The sequence below is a fragment of the Schistocerca piceifrons genome, chromosome 3 (assembly GCF_021461385.2).
Source record: "Schistocerca piceifrons isolate TAMUIC-IGC-003096 chromosome 3, iqSchPice1.1, whole genome shotgun sequence".
NCBI lineage: Eukaryota > Metazoa > Arthropoda > Insecta > Orthoptera > Acrididae > Schistocerca > Schistocerca piceifrons.
In genome coordinates this window covers 33,039,355-33,060,055 of record NC_060140.1, presented here as the reverse complement: position 1 = coordinate 33,060,055, position 20,701 = coordinate 33,039,355, and the positions used below count along the sequence as shown (strand labels likewise).

At 39.7% G+C, this 20,701-nt stretch overlaps 1 protein-coding gene across 1 annotated transcript in view; it reads left to right on the top strand.

The window, feature by feature from the left end:
• Nucleotides 1-20,701, top strand: part of LOC124789771 (F-actin-uncapping protein LRRC16A) — a 524,837-nt gene that overhangs the window by 411,843 nt on the left and 92,293 nt on the right. Inside the window, 2 exon segments of the mRNA XM_047257233.1 lie at nucleotides 3,857-4,003; nucleotides 17,822-17,960. Of these exon segments, the coding sequence (XP_047113189.1) occupies nucleotides 3,857-4,003; nucleotides 17,822-17,960 (286 nt within the window).

The window sequence follows — 20,701 nt, the reverse complement described above, 5'->3', positions numbered from 1 at the left end:
TTACTTTGTAGTGTTTTGGTTTTATTGCTTCTTCAGAAATTTTGTTTTCAAGGTGATTAAGCAAGATGTTGGTCAGCAGGCCAATTATGGGTGCCGCCATGGGAGTCCTTCCTGTTGGAAATTTTGTCCTGTGATGATGATGATGATGATGATGATGATGATTTGTTGATTAGATAATTAGTGTTTCCTGAGCTTCTGTTGTTTTTATAAGTGTAGTGTTTTTGTAGAAATGTGTGGTTTGTTGGAAGAATTGTGAAAGTGATCATAGGTCTCATTGAAGTATTGGACTTGTGAATCTTTGACAGACCACTCACTGAGTGTGGATGACCTGGGATTCTTTTGTGTTGTTCTCTTTATTTGACTTTGTGAGAGTGTAGATTAGATGTTTTTGGTAGTTTTTGTTTGTCTCTTTGGAATCGTTGGATGGGGTCAATTTTAGCTTTGTTATTTGGTTTTTCTCTTATGAAATTTAATATTTTATCTGTATATTCCTTTTCATACATGACAACCAATGTTCTTCCCTTGTCTGTCCTCATAATCATTGCATTGTGTGACTTCAGCTTTTTGTGTATGTGTTTAGCTCTTTCCTCCTCTGTGGTTATCTGTTATCACGTACAGTATTTTTGTTCTTCCTAATCATCTGTCTGATTGTTCTACTATTAATTCTTTGGTTAGCTCTGCATTGAAATTTCCTGTATCTTTCTGTTCTTCCTATTCTATTATATATTTGATTTCTGTAATGATGTTTTCTATTGTTTTTGTGTGATACATGTTTAGATTGTATTTGGGTCCCTTTTGGAGTAGTTCTTTTTCTTGTGTTGAGAACTGTAATTCAGCTGAATTAACAATTCTTGTATAGAATGTATGTTTCATATGCTGGTTCCTGTTCCTCCTATTGGGTGGGTTTGTGTTTAACAGTTTTCTTTAGTTTCTGGTCTTGTTTCACGATTTTATTTTCTGTTTATGCCTGTATGTGAGATTTTGCCTGCTCAGTCATTTCATAAAGTATTGCAGATTGTTTAATGTGATTGCGTAGTAGTAATTGTGTTTTATTAGCAATATTAGGAAAGATAACTTACTGCGTTGCAGACAGGCACAACGAAAAGACTGTTACACATTATAGCTTTCAGCCAAAGCCTTTTTCAGCAAAGAAAACACACAAGTGCAACCCCCCCCCCCCCCCCCCCCCCCCCCCCCCCCACACACACACACAAACACAAAAACACAAGATTGCTACCACAGGTAGCTACAACGTAAATGCAACTATTGCGTGAATAGCAATCTAGAATGGGTTGATGGGTTGGGGAAAGGGGAGGGATAGCAGGGTACTGTTTGCAGAAGAGAAGAGCACCGTGGTGCAGGGACAGCCAGGTGCAGATTTGGGGGGGGGGGGGGGACATGGGGAGTGGAAAAGGAGAGGAGGGAAGCAGGGAAGGGGAAAGGACAGGCAGGCACATTGGCACAGGGCAGCACACAAAGAGGGTGGGGGAATGTGATAGGTGATAGGACTGGGAGGCAGAAACTGTTGGGTGGGAGTTGTGGGGACAGTAGCTTACCATAGGTTGAGGCCAGGATAATTTTCAGAGTGGAGAATGTATTGAAAGAACAACTCCCATCTGCGCAGTTGAGAATGGATGGAGGTGGGGGGAAGGGGGGTCCAGATAGCTCAGATTGTAAAGCAGGCATTGAAATCTAGCCTGCTACTGCAAGATGCATGTTATGCTACACTGTGGCCTACTTTGCTCTTTGCCTTAGTTTGGCAGTGGGCTTTCATCCTGGTGAACAGCTAGTTGGTAGTCCACAAACTCTGTTGCAACAATTGCACAGCATTTTATATTTGTATGACATCCAGCCAGCTGTGCACCAGATGAATGGTCACTACTAAATTGTGGCCAAGATCATAGTACTCCACCCTGTGGCACAACCATGCAGCTGAATGTAACAGGCCTGATTTCAGTGGCTGCTTCATGACCCAGGCAGTCTGGATCCTCCCCTCCAATACCAGCTATTCTGAACTGCACAGATGGGAGCTACCATTAGGACATATTCTCCCCTCTGCCACAGGCTTTTCTGAACTGCACAGATAGGAGTTATCATTAGAACATGTACTCCCCTCCCAAAATTATTCCGGCCTCAACATGTGGTAAATTACTGTCCCCTCACCCTCCACCCAGAACTCTCCATTCTTTCGTCCTGTCACCTCCTCCCTTTCCACAATCCCTCACTCTCATTGACATTGTACCCACCCATCATTTCCCCTCCCTTCTCCTCTGCTCTCCTTTTCCTTTCCCCATCTTTTTCCCCACACTTCACCTCCCAGTGCTGTTCCTGTCAGTCTCTAATCCTTGTACACCCCAAACAGTCAGCGCTCTTTCCTCCTCCCACCCATACCCTGCTACTCCTATCCCTTCTGGCCCCACTCCAGACTGCTATTCATATGACACTCGCATTCCAGTTGGAGCTGCCAGTGGTAGCAGTCAGGTGTGCATGTGGTGTGCTGGTGTGCTCGTTTGTGTGAATATCTGTGTGTGTGTGTGTGTGTGTGTGTGTGTGTGTGTGTGTGTGTGTGTGTGTGTGTGTGTGTGTGTGTTTTTTTTTTTCTTTGCTGAAGAAGGCTATGGCTGAAAGCTATGAAGTGTAAATATGTAATAGTCTTTTCATTGTGCCTGTCCGCAACTCGTCAGGTCATTTTTATCCTTTCCTGATGGTGGTGGTACTCCAACCTGCTGTTTCCATTGTTTGTAAGTGTTTTGTATATCATTCTGTTGAGCAGTCATTTCTTTGAGTGCAGGGATTGTATTTTCTTACCAAGCCAAGAAAATTTTGCTTTTCTTTTTGCAAATTGTGCAGCAAATGACATTTTTTTTTACATTAATCTTGACATATTCAGTAATAACAGTTTTAGATAAACATATTTTGTTAAACCTTATATTTCGTATGGTTTGGTGTAGTTACAGTGCTCTATCCCTAGACTGATTGAAGAGCAACGAGGGGAATGCCTGACAAGGCACTGAAACAATCTTATTGGAGTTTTGAACTCCCTTCCCGTGCATGCAGAAAATAACAACAAATTAAGGATGGGTCCATCTTTTTACAAGTACAACAGACTTAGTATTATGTTTAGGTTAATAAATATGTTACATCAGATTTTGTTGTTATTTAAATTATTTATGCACTTTACCTTTTAACTTACAGTGCGAATGTCCTGTGGCTGCCAACCGAAATTGGCCACAGATCTAAATTATTACACCTTGTCATCTGCAAACATGAGGGTTATTAGGATGTTGAATTTTGTTTATAATCCAATCTTTAAAATGTATGTTCAGGTGAAAATCATGGCATATGCTTGGTTTTGGCTTTATTATTGTAGTATTTGGCCAGTCCTGATCTGGGACAAGTTTGTTTTCCTGTGCCAAATGTGTTTTTTGTGTTGTTGCATTTACCTGTGGACATTGATAAAATTTTTTGTGAAGCATGGAGAACTCTTATGTCTACTTTGTAGGGAGGGGGAGGGAGGCAGGAAAGAAGAGAGAGAATGGGGGGGGGGGGGGGGGGGGAGGTGTATAGCTGTGAAACAAAAGACAGAACCAGATAGACAATATGAGGTAACTGGATGGAAGAAAGATGTTACCCTGCTCTTTGGAGGACATCGTCGAAAGATTAGTCTTATGTATGTATCTGTCAGTGACTCAGTGCCTGGACACTACACACTGAGATGTTACCATTACTCCTTTGGTTATTTGTATTCAAATCATAACTTTCTATTATCATGAAAAAAATAACCTGTGAATTTCTGTACGGTTGTTACATGTGAGTGAATACGTGTTGGTGACATATGCTTTTGTTTTGTTCACAGGTTGGTGATACAAATGAAAAGCGTTCTTCAACACCAGATGTATTGAGAACCAGGTCTCGTGTGAGTTCGGGCTCGTCACGCAATGATCCCAGTGACACCTTCTCCACAGCTGACACCATTAGCCAACGTTCGGACCAGTCACCAATGGTATGTCAACCTATTTTTTTTTTAACTTAAATAAAATTTGTAGTGTTTCACTATGGTATGTTAGCATTCTAAACCAAATAATGAAAAGAGAAAGAAATATATTCTGCTCTGATGAAAGGAACGAGAACTATATATGTTGATCTAACAGTTGAACATAAAGTGTTATTGTTTCATGATTCTTGCATAATGGTTGAAATAAAAACAATGCTAAGTTTTTCCCATGCTCCTTAAATGTGAAATTTGATGATTTCTCAGTTTCCAAGATATTTCCAAAACTGAGGAAGCTCACAACTTTTAACTATGTGTCACTATATGTATTAAATTTGATGTACTATACTGTATGTTGATTGGACACTAATAAACGTTTTTATATTTTTCCCACTTTAAACTGAACCATTCTATCAGAAATTGGAGTATTTGAACCTCGTAAGTATGAGCTATGGAATAAATTGTATATAACTCATTTGATCTCTAACGATTAATAACACGCATGAATATATGGATGAGCATGACAATTGTAAACTTTTGTCAAGTATTACACTTCCTCTCATGTTGTTTCATAATCACAAAACCTCTTTGGTTCTTTTGACATGCATCATATATTAAAAAGAGCTGAATAATTTTTCTGTAGCTACCTTTACAGAGACATAATGTATAGCATCTTCATTGATTTGTACTTTCTGAATGCACATTCTGTTCACAGCACAGTATGTTAGCGTGTAAGTTGCGTCTTTTCTGTGTTGCCTTATTTGTCTAGCACATAAAAATCTATAAATTGTTAGTAGACACTGTGTTGGCATGTTCATTCAGTAAATGGAAAAAAATTGTCTTGCATTCATAAATACTCGCATTCTTAAAAAAAATTGCACCATTACATGAACTGTGTAAACATTTGGAAAAGAGGTTTAGCATTATTTATTGTCAATGTTTTGTAATGAAGTAGTGTTTCTTTAGGAGGACATGTGAGAGAATGTCTCCGTTAGATAAGGAAAAGACAAAAAAATAGTGAAAAGTTCAATATACAACCCACAAAATAAAGAATACAAAAGCTTACCTGAGCTTATGTATTTTTACTCCTTAATGGAGTGCATGCTGTGATAAACATATTTGATGCCTTGAAACCAAATGTAGCATGTAATTGAAACCTTTTTGAAAGTGTGGAATGGAAAGGTACTAGCAGCAAGTTGATTAACTCCTGATGGTAATTTAGAAATACACAGAAGGGAAGCAGTGTACTCTCCACAAAAAAGTAGATGTTCATGCTGAGTTCCTGATTTGGCACGTAGTCTTAGTGTTCAGTAATTTAGCTCTTACTTTGGTGACGACACTATCAACAAAATGAGAAAAATGTTGGACAGAATAGTTATTTGTATGAGACATTGCCCATACACTTGTCTTGTATGTGTAATGGTATAGGCTTCAGAATTTTGTTGCATGTATTAGGATTTTTTTAAAAGTAAATACCATTCATTTTGTAAATTCGGATCTGTAAAAAGATTCAAAATCACAAAACTTTTTATCATCACGTAATGATTATTTAAATCATTAATTGTAATTTACTTTGAATTATACATGTATTTCTCAAATTATTACAGTAACTAAAAAAAAAAGATAATGAGGAAAGTGAAAAGCTCCCAGTATTGTAACAATAGTTTCTAAATCACTGTATCACTGAGTGCAAATTTTGCAGTTACGCAAGTGGTCTTTGCTGATAGCATGCTCGGAGTCATGGCTAATACTGACATAAGCACGAATTTCATCCTGTGTTATTTGTCAGTCTCCCTGGATAAGGCCATCAGTCCGCATCATCACATCAAGGGTAATGGCTCGATTGGCCTGTCCTGGGTGCAGATATAGTCCTGCAGTTATGTGCTCTGTTCCCGGAATCTCCTCTGCTACTCGTGCACACATTTCAGGGACGTGTAGTGTTCACCTTCCACAGCTGACATGTGATGATGAATTTTGGGTGCTCCAGCAATGCCAGACAATAGAAAATGAACCATACCTCTCTGCTCTTATTTGTTTGCCTGCATGTCAACAACTGGACAAACACACTAGACTGATCCAACAACAGCCAGGGTCATAACCGAACATGCGCGTGCACCTGTGACGTGGCACTCTGCCTTTCCCTTACCACAGCAATGACAATATTGTCTCAGAGAGAAGATTGCTAGCAATTATGAACAGTTTAATGTGTTCAAGAGTGGTCATATCACCAGGCTGTAACAGGAAATCTGTCCCCCCCTCCCCTCCCTGTATTGTATACTGGATTGATGAGATGTATATGACAGGATACTGTTTATTTATTTTTCTTATACATCTAAGGATCATCTCACAATGTTATAGGATTTTTCAAGGTAATACATTGCCAGTAAGACACGGCATACATGCAGTAAAACCCCTTTGTAACGAATCTCTTGGGAACCAATGTCTTTCCCCTTAAATAAGGGTTTTCCTGAAATGGGAGCTATGCAGAGTACTTGGAAGGAGTGATGCTGAATCATAATTAAAGCTTGTTTAGATGATATAAGTGCTATTTAATTACCCTGTGCTACAAATTTAAATGCAGTAAATATGCAGTTATTACTCTTTTCACAGAACACATCTGTTGTTGTTTTTTAAAATCAAGATTTCTTTATGTTTTGTCCTTTCAACATCTTGCAGTGAAAGACGTTGTCTCTCCAGCTATTTGATATAAGTTAGAATTGAGTCATCTACATTAAAAGAGGAAAAGAAATTGCTGACAATATCAATTTTTTGCACAGCAGCAGTGAATCTTGACACAGTGCCTTTCCTTCTTTTCTTCTTCTTCCTCACTGTCACTGCTATCTCCTACCTGTATTCCTTCATAAGCATTTCACTTGCTTCAATCTTCTGCGTGGACGTAATCACATCTTCATCACAACAATGTCCTGGAATGTGGAATTTTCAGAAATACCAATTTTACTACTCCATCATTCTCTTGGAACAATGCTGTCTTCAGCGGCAACTGACGTGTCTCAGCCCTGTATCAATTGAAGCAATGCAATGTTTTTCTCTAGTTTACACTTTCTGTGATCAGAGACTCACTTTCTCCATCTACACTTTTAAATGACAGATTATGGTTTTTTTAAATGATTCAAACACTGATGACTCACTGGGGTGGGAAGCTGCTGCTTTGCCCCCTTGTGTCACTTCCTGACTACACCCTCAAGTGTCCACCTGAAAAACTAAGCCAATGGACATTACAATCATGCATTAAACATCTTGACACACAATCCTTGTGGAAACAGAAAACGATAACCATGTACCGAAAAGTGGCAAGGTGCTGTGGTATCCCCTTTCATTACTGTCCACAACTCTGAGTCCGCTCGGTGATCTTTAATTTTGTAATATGCATTACTTGTGAAGAACGTTTTAGCTGCCTTTTTAAACAAACATGTTTTAGTAATCTTTTTCACTTGCTTTGGCAATTTCTTATGCAATTTTATCTCCTGATATAAAATACTGTTTTCCGTGTTTTATTTTATTTTTACTTGGTATATATTATCCAAACTAGCTCTTGTTCCCTTGTTACGAATAGAACTGTCAGTGCAGTATTTAGTAATATTTTCCCTGATATGCACCATGGATTGATATATGTACTCACTTAGTGCAGAAAGGATGCCTAATTTTTTGAACCACTTTTTACTATGAGCCCGACTACTGCTTCCTATTATTATTTTATATCACCTTTTTATGCAATTTAAAAACTGTGTCCATATTTTGTGCTTTCAGTTCCCAGAAAAGAAGACCATAGCTAAGAATTGAGCTTTTGCAGACACAGTATGTCACCACAGAACACTGTGTGTAACAAACTTCTGCTAACACAGTGAGAGCATAGCATGCCGATGACATTCCTTTTGTCAGTATCTTTGTCTGTTCATTTCATGTTAGCTGACAATCATTGTTCATCCCTAAAAACTTTGTGTTTGTTGCACAATCTATAGAGATATAATATGTGCTTAAAGTGACAAGAGTTGCTTCCTCCTCTTATGCTGAAATGCATTCTGTACTTTTTTGTGTTCAATGTTAATTTATCACATACTGCCCAATTTTAAACATTCTTGAGGGTTTTACTTGCTTTCTCTAATAAAAGTTCTGGCATCTTCTCAGTGATTGTGATATTGTTGTCATTGGCAAAGAGAACTTTTTCTCCATATTTTACACAGTCAGGAAAAGTAATGCGAACTATCTCCACCTTTAGTAAGGTGTTTTCGAAGTAAGATTAAAAGCAATCATTTGCTTTCCTCTCATACCTAATGATTCTAGTTTTCTCAGTAGTATTTTATTGGCAGCAGTGCCAGAAGCCTTGAATGAGTCTAAAAAAAAGGCCTGTAACACTATCGTACCTATCAAGAGCCCCAACTACCACCTTTGTGGACTCGGCAGTGGCTGATATTGTACTTCATCCACTTCTGAAACCAAACTGTGCTTTGTTAAAGATATTGTATTTACTCATGTTACTTGTCAGTCTCCCTTTCATGATTGCTTCAATTATTTTCAAGAATGAAGACAGCATTGAAATTGACCTGTAGTTTTCAATACTTTCCACATTACCTTGTTTTAGCAAGGGCACCACTTGGTCATACTTCAGATATTCTGGGAAAACACGTCAATTGAAAGATTAATTTATTTTGTTTTGTTAATGGGGACTGTATGCTATTTATGCATGCCGTCAGAACAGAGATGTGAACCTCATCTATGCCTGCTGACTTCCTATTTTTAATTGTTGGGCTTCCTAACTTGAAGCTCTGCTGTGAGAATATCATGAATGTGTTTGCTATATAAGTCACTGTGGGTGCTACATGCGTGTCAGGAAGATTTTGTTGCAGCTTCTCTGCAATACCAGAGAAATAATCAGTTACAGAATATGCTAGTTCCTGAGAAATGTTTTTAATGCTATCTCCACCTTTCGATTTGTGTATTATTACTCGTGTGTCTGCATTTTCCAGTCTGTTGTTTTGTAATCTCCCACACCAGTTAGCTTTTATTCTCTGCATTCTATTTTAATTATTCATTGAATGAATTTTTTGTCAAAAGCAGTACCCTCCTGTGTACTTTTTTTATATCTATGATTGTAATGGTGTAACTGTGGATTAGTGCAGCACTTTTGCAAGGAACTTAGAAATTTAGCTGTCTGTGAGAACTTTCTAGGACTTGCAGTTATCTATCAATTTTTCTTTCCTATAGAAATAGATGTGGCTATTTTTGGAAATATCATCTCAAAAAATAATTTAAACAATATGCAAAATTAGGAGAACTTGGCATCTACATTGCTTGCCATATACTTTCCCATGTTTCATTTGCCAATGCCCCAGAAAAAGTATGTATCTTTTTGATCTGAGAAATTCTTTTGATAGGTGTGCAGCTTTTTCGGGTTTCACAGAGCCTCACTTTAACTTTATCTTACACAAATGTTCCAAAATACCAAGATCTGTAATAAATACTTCACAACTTTCCCTATCATTGTTTGTAAGTACATTGTGTTAAACTGAAGCTGAACTTTCTGAAACCATCGTAGCAGTATTTACCATTTCTGTCACATCAAAAGCGCTCAAAATGTTTTGGGAGATATTTCTAATTTTACTCTCAACAGTTCATGTCTCCACATGTCATTATGCTAGTTTTGGGGGCTGAGACCATTTCCAGGACTCCAGTTAATTTGTTGAAGAAAGTGTCTATTACCATACACAGAGTAATCAGCTGCTTCTAGGTTCTAGCTTTGTTACTTCAGTGGCTGAGAATACAAAATGTTCATCTACACTAATTATGATCAGATCTTCTCTAGCTTTAAAGTAAGTGCCACACCTTATACAGAAACCTAACCCCCACTCTTTGGGGTAGACCTGCAGCAGCAACTTGCACATTCAAATGATGATAACACTATATGTTGCAATTCACCATTTCTTTGCCAGTGCTCTGTAATGCGTACTATCTTGTTGCTCAGTCACTACAATTCAACTTCAAACCATTGTACTTTGTTCTTTATGGACTGCACATTTTGATGGATAATAGATCATTTTGGGCAAATTTCCATGGTTTTTGTACACTCTAGGGTGGCACATAATTTGTCCTGCATACATGTTCCAGATGTCTCAGAGCTGGTTGAGATCCTTGTAAGAGAGGGAAGCCTGTTGTCATGATGTATCCTAAAAAAAAGAAAAAAGAAAAAAAAAACCATACTTCTTCTACCCATGACAACAGATATTTGACCATGTGTGGCCCCACACCCAGCCACTATATTCTAACCAATCAACTCCATCATCATCATCACTGTCCCAGACCTGTTGAGGTGCAGACCGTGTCCAGTGTAGCTCCCAATAATACCAACTGGCATCAACAAAATGTGTGCCATGCCATCGGTCGTGGGTACCATCTCCAGCTCTGCACTGACATACCTTGCATTGCCGAGATGAGGCCCGTGGTGCCGCTGGAACAGCCTTAACCGAGCTCATACTGGTGCCACCAGTTGGGCAAGCTATCTTAGTCAGGTCACCACCTATATTGTATGCCTCGTCCCTGTCCAGGTTGTTCCCTGCCCCACCCACTATCACTAACTGATCCTGTTTCATGAAATCCTTGTAAACACTCAGTCACCTGATCCAACCCGGCAGTTGACTTTCACTTGCTGGCGACGTGATGCTCCTCCCCTAACTTCTCCTGTAACAGAGGGCCTATACCTCTGCCACTACTGCTACTGTCAGCTGTAGTCTCTTCGTCCTCATATTAATGTTATTCCTAACCTTCGTGATCGCAGGCAGAGTGTACTGCACATATCCTACTTGTACTTCATCTAGATGCTCCTCTCCACTAACCTCTGGCTGGCTGGTAGAGACTACTAAACTATTAGGCTGTGTTCTCTTCCTTCTAGCCCTCCTACTGGGTGCCAGTTCCCAACTACCTTCCTCACCACTGTCTCCCCTCATCCTCGTCAGCTCTCTCTTTGCTACAAATTATGCAGTTCCAGGAAGGTTGCTCAATGACCTCCACAGAGTCTCTCTCACTATATTGCCTGCATTGAAATTATTTGCTACAGTTTCCACAATGTATCCCACTACCCAATTTCCTACGACAGCTTCCACAGAGTCCACTCTTGGTAAAATAATATCTATAGCAACAAAAAACCTTAAATATGGAACACTAATGGAATATTGCTAAATATGTTAGATTTGGTCATTATAAAAAGAATGTTACCTCTGCTGACTCGTTACTGCCTCAGAAACCTTGAGACATGAGGTTGTAAGTGAATGTAAACAAACATTTGTCAGAAATCATACCTAACAGCAATTCGAAACAACTCATCATATTTCTGAAACCTAACACAGAAATGCAAAAACTTTGGAAGGAAAAAAAGACAGTATTGTGGCTGTTCGTGGCATACATATGAATGTATATAACAATGTAGGAAAAGCTTACCTTAGGGGGAAAAAGTCCGCCCCGGTAGCTGAGTGGTCAGCGTGACAGACTGTCAATCCTAAGGGCCCGGGTTCGATTCCCGGCTGGGTCGGAAATTTTCTCCGCTCAGGGACTGGGTGTTGTGTTGTCCTAATCATCATCATTTCATCCTCATCGACGCGCAGGTCGCCAAAGTGGCGTCAAATCGAAAGACCTGCACCAGGCGAACGGTCTACCCGACGGGAGGCCCTAGCCACACGACATTTCCATTTATTTAGGGGGAAAAAAGGACAGGTATACACTCGCACACACCCACATATCCATCCACACATGTGTCTGTATATGTGTGGATGGATATGTGTGTGTGTGCGAGTGTGTACCTGTCCTTTTTCCCCTCTAAGGTAAGTCTTTCTGCTCCCGGGATTGGAATGACTCCCTACCCTCTCCCTTAAAACCCACGTCCTTTTATCTTTCCCTCATCTTCCCTCTTTCCTGATGAGGCAACAGTTTGTTGCGAAAGCTTGAATTTTGTGTGTATGTTTGTGTTTGTTTATGTGTCTGTCAACCTGCCAGCACTTTCATTTGGTAAGTCACATCATCTTTGTTTTTAAATATATTTTTCCTACGTGGAATGTTTCCCTCTATTATAACAATGTAGGAAAAGATAGATTGCTACTTACTGTAAAAGAGACACATCAAGTTGCAGACAGGCATGATTAAATGACAGTCACATATAGCTTTTGGCTGCAGCCTTCATCAGTAAAAACACACACACACACACACACACACACACACACACACACAATCAAGCACCCTCATGCACACACAGCTACTACCTCCAGCATCTCGGGTCGGAATGCAACATCATGTGGGAGGCGAGCAGCAATCTGGAGGGGGGTGGGAAAGGGCAAGGGCAAAGGGAAGGGATTGTAGTGCGCAGATGGGGAGAGAGACGAACTCTGTCTAGTGGAGTGTGCAGGCACTAGACTGCCAACAGGTGCAGCGTCAGGAGGTTGTGGGGCAGGGAGGTGGGGAAAAAAGGAGCAAAAAACGAGAATGGGGAGGAGGCGGTAGAACACAGGGGGTGGAAACTGTTGGTTGGAGGGTGTGGGGACAGTGTATTACTGCAGGTTGAGGCCAGGATAATTACAAGAGTGGAGAACATGTTATAAGCACAACTCCCATCTGCGCTGTTCAGAAAAGCTGGTGTTGGGGGGAAGGATCCATATGGCTCAGGTAGTGAAGCATCCAGTGAAATCAAGTGTGTTATGTTCAACTGCATGTTGTGCCACAGGGTGGGGTACTATGATCTTTGCCACAATTTAATGGTGGCCGTTCATCCTGGTGCACAGCAGACTGGTAGTCACACTAATGTCGAAAGCTGTGCAGTGGTGCACAGTTGGTGCAACTACCAACCAGCTGTCCACCAGAATGAAAGGCCCGTGCCAAACTAAAACCAAGGGCAAAGTAAGACAATGTGTAGCACAACATGCAGCTGAACGTAACTGGCTTGATTTCAATGGCTGTGTTACAACCTGTGCTATCCAGATCCCCCACCACCACCAGCTTTTCTGAACTGCGCAAATGGGAGTTATGTTTACAACATATTCCATGATCCTGTATTTATCCTGGGCTCAACCTACAGTAATACTGTTCTCACACCATCCATCCAACACTTTCCACCCCCTCTGTCGTATCATCTCCGCTCCATTCTTGTCTCTCACACTGTTTATTTGCATCCCTCTGCCAGTGCCTCCGCCTGTTTTTAGTTACTCCTCTCCTTTTTTGTTCCTTTTTTCCCCCCCATACACCTGTCCCACAACCTCCTGACACTGTGCCTGTTCGCAGTCTAGTCACTGCACACTCCACCAAACAACGTTCATCTCTCTCCCCACCCATATACTACTATCCCTTCCCCTCCCCACTCCCTTCAGACTGCTGCTTGCATGTCACGCGATATTTGCATTCTGACCGAGATGCTGGAGTTTGTGGTCATTTGTCTCTCTCTCTCTCTCTCTCTCTCTCCCCCCCCCCTCTCTCCCTCCCCCCCCCCTCTCTCCCTCTCCCCCCCCCCTCCCTCCCTCCCTCCCTGGCCAGCACATTCTCCAGATCTCTCACCAATTGAAAACGTCTGGTCGGTGGTGGCCGAGCAGCTAGTTCGTCACAATAACCCAGTTACTACTCTTGATGAACTGTGGTATCGTGTTGAAGCTGCATGGGCAGCTGTACCTGTACACGCCATCCAAGCTCTTTTTGACTCAATGCCCAGGCGTACCAGACCGTTATTACAGCCAGAGGTGGTTGTTCTGGGTATTGATTTCTCAGGATCTATGTACCTAAATTGTGTGAAAATGTAATCACATGTCAATTCTAGTATAATATATTTGTCCAATGAGTACCCATTTATCGTCTGCATTTCTTCTTGGTGTAGCAATTTTAATGGCCAGTAGTGTATGAACGACTGCATTCAAACGACTTTGGTCATGTGAGGTCCTCCAGAGCGCATTAAGGAAGCTGAAGAATTTCCTGAAACGCGGACAACCGGCATTTCAGCCCTATGCACTACAGCTTTTCTTTGAAGAATTTAGCAGAAGCAGATAGACATTGGTTGGTGTACTCAAAGAAGAAGGATGCTGTGTTCTGCTTTTGTTGCAAACTTTTTTCTTCATCTACAGAAAAAATGGCAAAGAATGGTATAAGCGACTGGTGGCACCTTGCTTCGTATCTCGAAAGTCATGGGAAGTCTACCGAGCATTTGAATTCACATAAAAAGTGGATCTTGTTTTCCGAAGGACTGAAAAAGTCATGAACTGTCGACACCCATCATCAGAGGCTTCTGAATACTGAAAATGAACATTGGAAAAATGTTATTGAGCGCTTAACAGGAATAATTCATTTCCTGGGTCGGCAATGTCTGCCTTTGAGATACACTCTTTCAGCCTGACAACGGAAACTTCTTGAAACTCGTTGAATTATTCAAAAAGATGTGATGGAGCACCTGTACAGTACAAAGCAAGGTGAGAACAAGGGTCATCATTATCTTGGAAAAGAAACACAGAATGAAATAATTCATCTTATTGGATCATCTATAACCAACAACATTCTATTAATGATGAATTCTGCTAAGTATTACAGTATAATTCTGGATTGCAAACCAGATATTTCAAAAGTTGAGCAGATGACAGTTGTGGTACGTTTCGTCCAGGAGACAAGACTCGACGGGGTGTACAATGTCCGAATTTGGGAGCATTTCCTGGGATTTCTTCCAGTGCCAGACACTTCAAGCTCCACTTTGACACAGGTCGTACTCAAGTTTTTAGAAGATAAAAAAAATCCTATTGTGTAATATGAGAGGGCAAGGATATGACAATGGAGCAAACATGAAAGGAAAGAAGTCTGGTCTCCAGAAAAAATTTCAGACATGAACAAGAGAGCATTTTGTGTACCGTGTAAAAGTCACTCATTGAATCTTGTTGTAAATGATGCCGCTTTTCCTTCTAAATATGCTGTTTCCGTGTTTTAGACAGTGAAAAGCTTGTATGACTTCTTCTCGTTCTCCGTTCAACATTGGGATGTCTTGAAGTATCTGCTTAACCTGTCGCTGAAGCCACTGAGCGATACTAGGTGGAAAAGTCACATCAATGCCTTACCCCAATGAGGTTTCAAACTGGAGGCGTTTATGATGCACTGGTTCAGATATCAGAATTCGATGGCATGACCGCTCATGAAGCAACGTCACTTGCGAATCAAATAAAAAATTACTCCTTTCTCACTTCTCTGGTAATCTTGTATGACGTTCTGCTTCACATCAGTGTAGTCAGTAAGACCCTCCAGACCACTGACGTAAATGTTTCTGAGGCCGTGGAAATGCTTGAAAAAACGAAAGCATATTTTGAGACCTGCAGAACAGAAGAAAAGTTTGTGTCTTTCTTGACAGATTCCAAAGAATTGGCTACAGAATTAGAGCTAGAAGATCTAACATTACCACAGGTAAGTGTTTCCTGGTGACGAAGTAAGAAGCCAATACACTTCACCTATGAAGGAAGGGATGAGACAATAGATGACCCAACAAAACGTTACAAGATTGAATTCTACTATTAACTTTTAGATACAGTAACCACATCTTTGAATGAGAGATTCAATCAACTGAAATCTCATTGTGATTATTTTGATTTTCTCTATGACATCAGCGAGCTGAAGAATACACCTCTTGACAGCCTGAACACAAAGTGTAGAAACCTCACAGCGATTTTGCAAGATCACGAGTCAAGCGACATTGATGCACTGGATTGAGGGAACAACTAAAAGTGCTTTCAGCATTGTAGAAACCTGGAAGAGGTCCAAAAGAGACTCTGAAGTATATAAGAAGACATAATTTTTGCCCTAATGTTAACATTGCTCTGAGAATTCTCCTAACACTCCCAGTGACAATTGCGAGTTGAGAGAGGGGTTTCTCAAAACTGAAATTGATAAAGACATACCTCCGATCAACGATGAGCCAAACTCGTTTGAATGATCTTGCAACAATATCAATTGAGCACGAGCTTGCAGAGGACTTAAATTACACAGATTGTGTGAAAGAGTTTACCCAAGCAAAAGCCAGGAAGGTTCGATTTGTCTAGTATTTTTTTTAAATTTTTGTATTATGATCAGTGTCTTGGTTATTTACTGTGTTGTTTCTTATTTTGTTCTACATTAAATAGTTATTGTAAATATTATTGTTCAAACCAAATTATCGCTAAATTGTAAATATATATTGTTCTCTGTTGGATACATTATCTGTTCACAACCACTGAAAAATGTTTATTTACGTTAATTGTAAGTTCATGCCGCGCGGGATTAGCCGAGCGGTCTAAGGCACTGCAGTCATGTACTGTGTGTCTGATCCCGGCGGAGGTTCGAGTCCTCCCTCAGGCATGGCTGTGTGTGTTTGTCCTTAGGATAACTTAGGTTAAGTAGTGTGTAAGCTTAGGGACTGATGACCTGAGCAGTTAAGTCCCATAAGATTTCACACACATTTGAACATTTTTGTAAATTCACAAGGCTTATTAAAATTAGCTAGATTTCTTCAATCAGATTTGACTCCATTTTTGAGCTGGTGCCCCGCGACTGTTTTGTACAAATCTGTAGAGAATGTCACCAATCAGTCGCAATTGTTGTTTTTATTTTTCAGATCTACAAGATCCGGGCACAGTGTGACTATTCTCAATGCTTTGAGTTAATGTTTACGTCTATACTGTCATGCTGAACGTAACTGTCAACATGACGGTTTAGATGTAAGCACATATTAAAAGCTTAGAGACTGGCCACTCAGTGGCCGAAATGTAGGTAGATCTGAAAAGTTAAACAAAAATTGCGATTGATTGCTGACATTTCCTGCAGATTTCTTTAAATAAAATTCCACAAATGTTTTGTAAAAAAATAAAAAAATAAAATTTGGGGGGGGGGGGGGGGGAGGAGGAGGGGGGCAATTTAGCAGCTCGCCCGGGGTGGCACTTGGGCTTTCACCGGCCCTGCAGGAGTGGCTTAACTCATTTTAACATTTTGGGTCCAAGTAACTCTGATTTATGGTAAGTATTTGTGTGGAATGCAGTGAAACAAAAGTGAAACATGGACAGTACAAAATTCAGATGTTAGCAGCTCGCCCGGGGTGGCACTTGGGCTTTCGCCGGCCCTGCAGGAGTGGCTTAAATCATTTTAACATTTTGGGTCCAAGTAACTCTGATTTATGGTAAGTATTTGTGTGGAATGCAGTGAAACAAAAGTGAAACATGGACAGTACAAAATTTAGACGTGAAGAAAATAGTAGCTTTCAAAATGTGGTAATATAGATTGGATGGGTGGATCAAATAATTAATTGAATTGAATATATCAGTATAGCAACAATACAAATTAACTAGGTTGCTACTTGCATATAGAGGAGGCATTCAGCAGCAGACAGGAACATTTAAAAGTACATATGAAAATAAATGATCAGACACAGCCCTTCTTCAGATTTAGAAAAGCACCTCACACACACTTTGCCACTGTTGTCCGGGACCACTGAGGACCTCGCTCAGTGCCTTTAGACGACAGAGTGTGTGTGTGTGTGTGTGTGTGTGTGTGTGTGTGTGTGTGTGTGTGAAGGAAAACCTATGTGCAATAGCTTAGCCTACTTTTAAATGTGCCTCTCTGCCTCTCAATGCCTCAACTGTGTAATGAGTAGCAATCAATCCTAATTCATATTCTTGTTAATCCAGCCTGGATTTTCCATTGTTTAATCTATCAATACAATGGTGTCAGTATTCATATTGTTGATACTGTCATTTTGTCACTATAGCAGCATGTCAAATCCAGACAATTTGATGTGTACCATAGAGATGGTATAGAAATACTATCTGAATTTAATTTTGTGTTTTACAGGCCACTCCACACCTCTCTACAAAACGAAAAAGTCTCCACGGTCGCAAACTGAGACCGAAATCTGTTGTAGACAGTATAGAGGGTCTTTCAGCTGATGACATTCCAGATTTGCTTCCACCACTGCCCTGCTCGGAAAGAGGTGAGCAGGTGAACTAAATTGCAGTAAGCTGTTACGTGGCATTACTTTATTGTTTCAGGAAACTGTTATAGTTTTACATCATTTATTCTCTCCTATTTTCGCACCTCATTTTCCCAATGTATCACCTCTCTCTGTCTGTCATCCTTCTACCCTTACACACACACACACATACATGCATGTGCAAATTCACAATTGGAATATATAATCCAGTTGGTTGGATGGTCAGTAAGTCACATACAGCCTGCTCCTGTATGACTAAGAAGAGAACAACATATAATTTACAAGTGCATAGAATTTCACTACCAATGTCAGTTGGGATAAATTACACAACACTCAAAACAACCATAAAATGAGTATTTGATCATCTGTGCTATTCTCCTCTTCAGGGCATTTAAGAAGTCCTGAAGAGAAATATTTTATATCTGCTTTTAGTTTTTCGGAATGACATGGCCAAACATGCAAAAGTTTTTATTAAAACATGTAATTTCATGTTACGTCTCTTACACGAATGAGGGAACACTTCAATCCAACATATTGAGACGTGCCCTGAAATTTTTACAGAAGAAGAATGCACCAAACAAAACATAATGTTAGAATTTCAGCTGCTAGGACACACTACAAGTTATTCTAAAAATATGTTGAAAATTTCTAGTTTCTTAGATCGTCAAGTGGCTGGAAAAATGTATATTACTGCTATAGCTGTAGCAGACATCGCATGTGCAACACAGGAGTACATATCCTTGGTTGACGGCATATCGGGAAACAGATAACATGGCACAATATGATCATAATTTACAAAAGCAAATTGCAATTTCCGATGATAGTTTCTGACATAATTGTTCAAAGTTACTAATTGCACAACTTTGCAATTCATTTAATATCCATAATAATTAGCAGTACTTCGCTAATAGCCTCTGTCTTTGTGCAGGTTCCAGAGCTTAACAGTAATATGGAATTCAATTAATGTTCTCAACCTTGCAAGTGCGAAATATGAAGAATGTAGTGTGCAACTGAAATCACTTACTTCTCTTGAAGACCTGCATATGCGTTATTTATTAGTTAATTTCTTGGACATTCATTCAAATGATGTCGGCATATCGTTAGTAATTGTGGAAATATGGCTATTAGAAGAAATGGGAAATGACTCAGATGATTCCACGAATTGTAGTTAGAGTGACTGCCTTTCAAGACCAAAGAAAACTTGCAGTAACAGCTGTCAGTGACAAACAAAAGGCTGAGTTTTGGTTAAACAAAGGGGGGAGAAAGTACTTAAACTTAAGCAGTGCGGAAACTTGTTTCATTTCATAAAATCTGAACACGAATTGTATAAATAGAAGAATATTTGCACACAGTGCAAAATATGAACTAAAATTAAACTCATGAAAGTCTGAAAGAAAAACTATTCGAAAGATTTAGAGCTGCTCGTGAGATCCAGTGCACTGTTACTGAGGGAGATCTAAGAGACTGGGTGCATTAAATTGCAAATGAGATGACTATTACTGATTTCCAGGCTTTTTTGGCTGGTTAAATAGATTCAGGAAAATATACAAAAAAGGAAGCCACAAAATTACAAGGTTAACCTCAAGTAAATATGTACTGAATATGTTATTAATATGTAACACTGTAGAGAAATTCATAGCTGACATGTAAACACTGCTTCTTGTTTTTCCAAAAATTTCTGTGTATAAAGCCAGTTAGTCTGTTTTCATGCAAGAACTGCATGTAAACCACACTGTATCATTTCGAGCAGACAGTGCCAGTGCTAAGAATCAGTGTAAGAAGAGTTCAATAGCTTAAAGCATTGTTCAGAAAATTGACAGACAATATAATTTCTGATAGCTCTCTGTCATTCAAGGTTAGCACTATGTTAAACTTCAAACATATCTGCAGTTTCAGTTTTCACCACAACATTTTACAAATTCAATCAAGTACATAGCACAACATACGGGACAGCAGGCAAAACCATTTCTTACTCCACTCAAGTTCTGTAATCTACTAATAACTGTGAAGTGCCTGAAAGCTTTAATATTTAGTCAGGTGTGTCTAGTGTAATGAAAACATTGATTTTTGTCATCCAGTAGACACATTGCTTTTTCCTGATGATTGCAGGAAATAAACAGTGAACTGTTTCATTGTTAGTAAAATATGTATTATTCAAAAATTATCAGAACAACTGTGCTACAGGAATTGTTATAAAATATGTCACCAAATTGAAGTCCTGATTGAAGGAAGTTGTTCGTAATATAATGCGACACACTATCTTTGTTTTCTTTCCTGTCATACTCTCTCGTGTAACAAATAAATTTGCAACAGTTTAGCTGTCAATATGAACTGCAAATCATTCAAAAATTAATTATTTGAGACACGTTCAGTATGGTTTAAATGCTTAAAACTCGTTTGTGCACTTTGGAATTTGCGCTGTGCGGTGTTAGGTTCTCATGTCGTGGCTGTGTCTGCTTGTTTGCTGATCGTGCACTAGGCAGGAAGGGCTGTACAAACTGCCATTCTAAGTGGTTCATGAATAGCTTTAATATTTTCTTAATGCCTGCAGTGCACCTTAACAGCGAAAGTTTTCACAGTGCATGTCTTTTGCTGTATTCTTCCGTGTAAGAATAACAGTGAACAGAAATGTGGTGCCCGCACTTGCTTTTTAGTAGTTGGCATGTAGGCAATATATGTTGAATAAGACATTGATGTTGGCTTTCAGCATTGTATTTTTTCAAAAGCTAGACATTCAACTG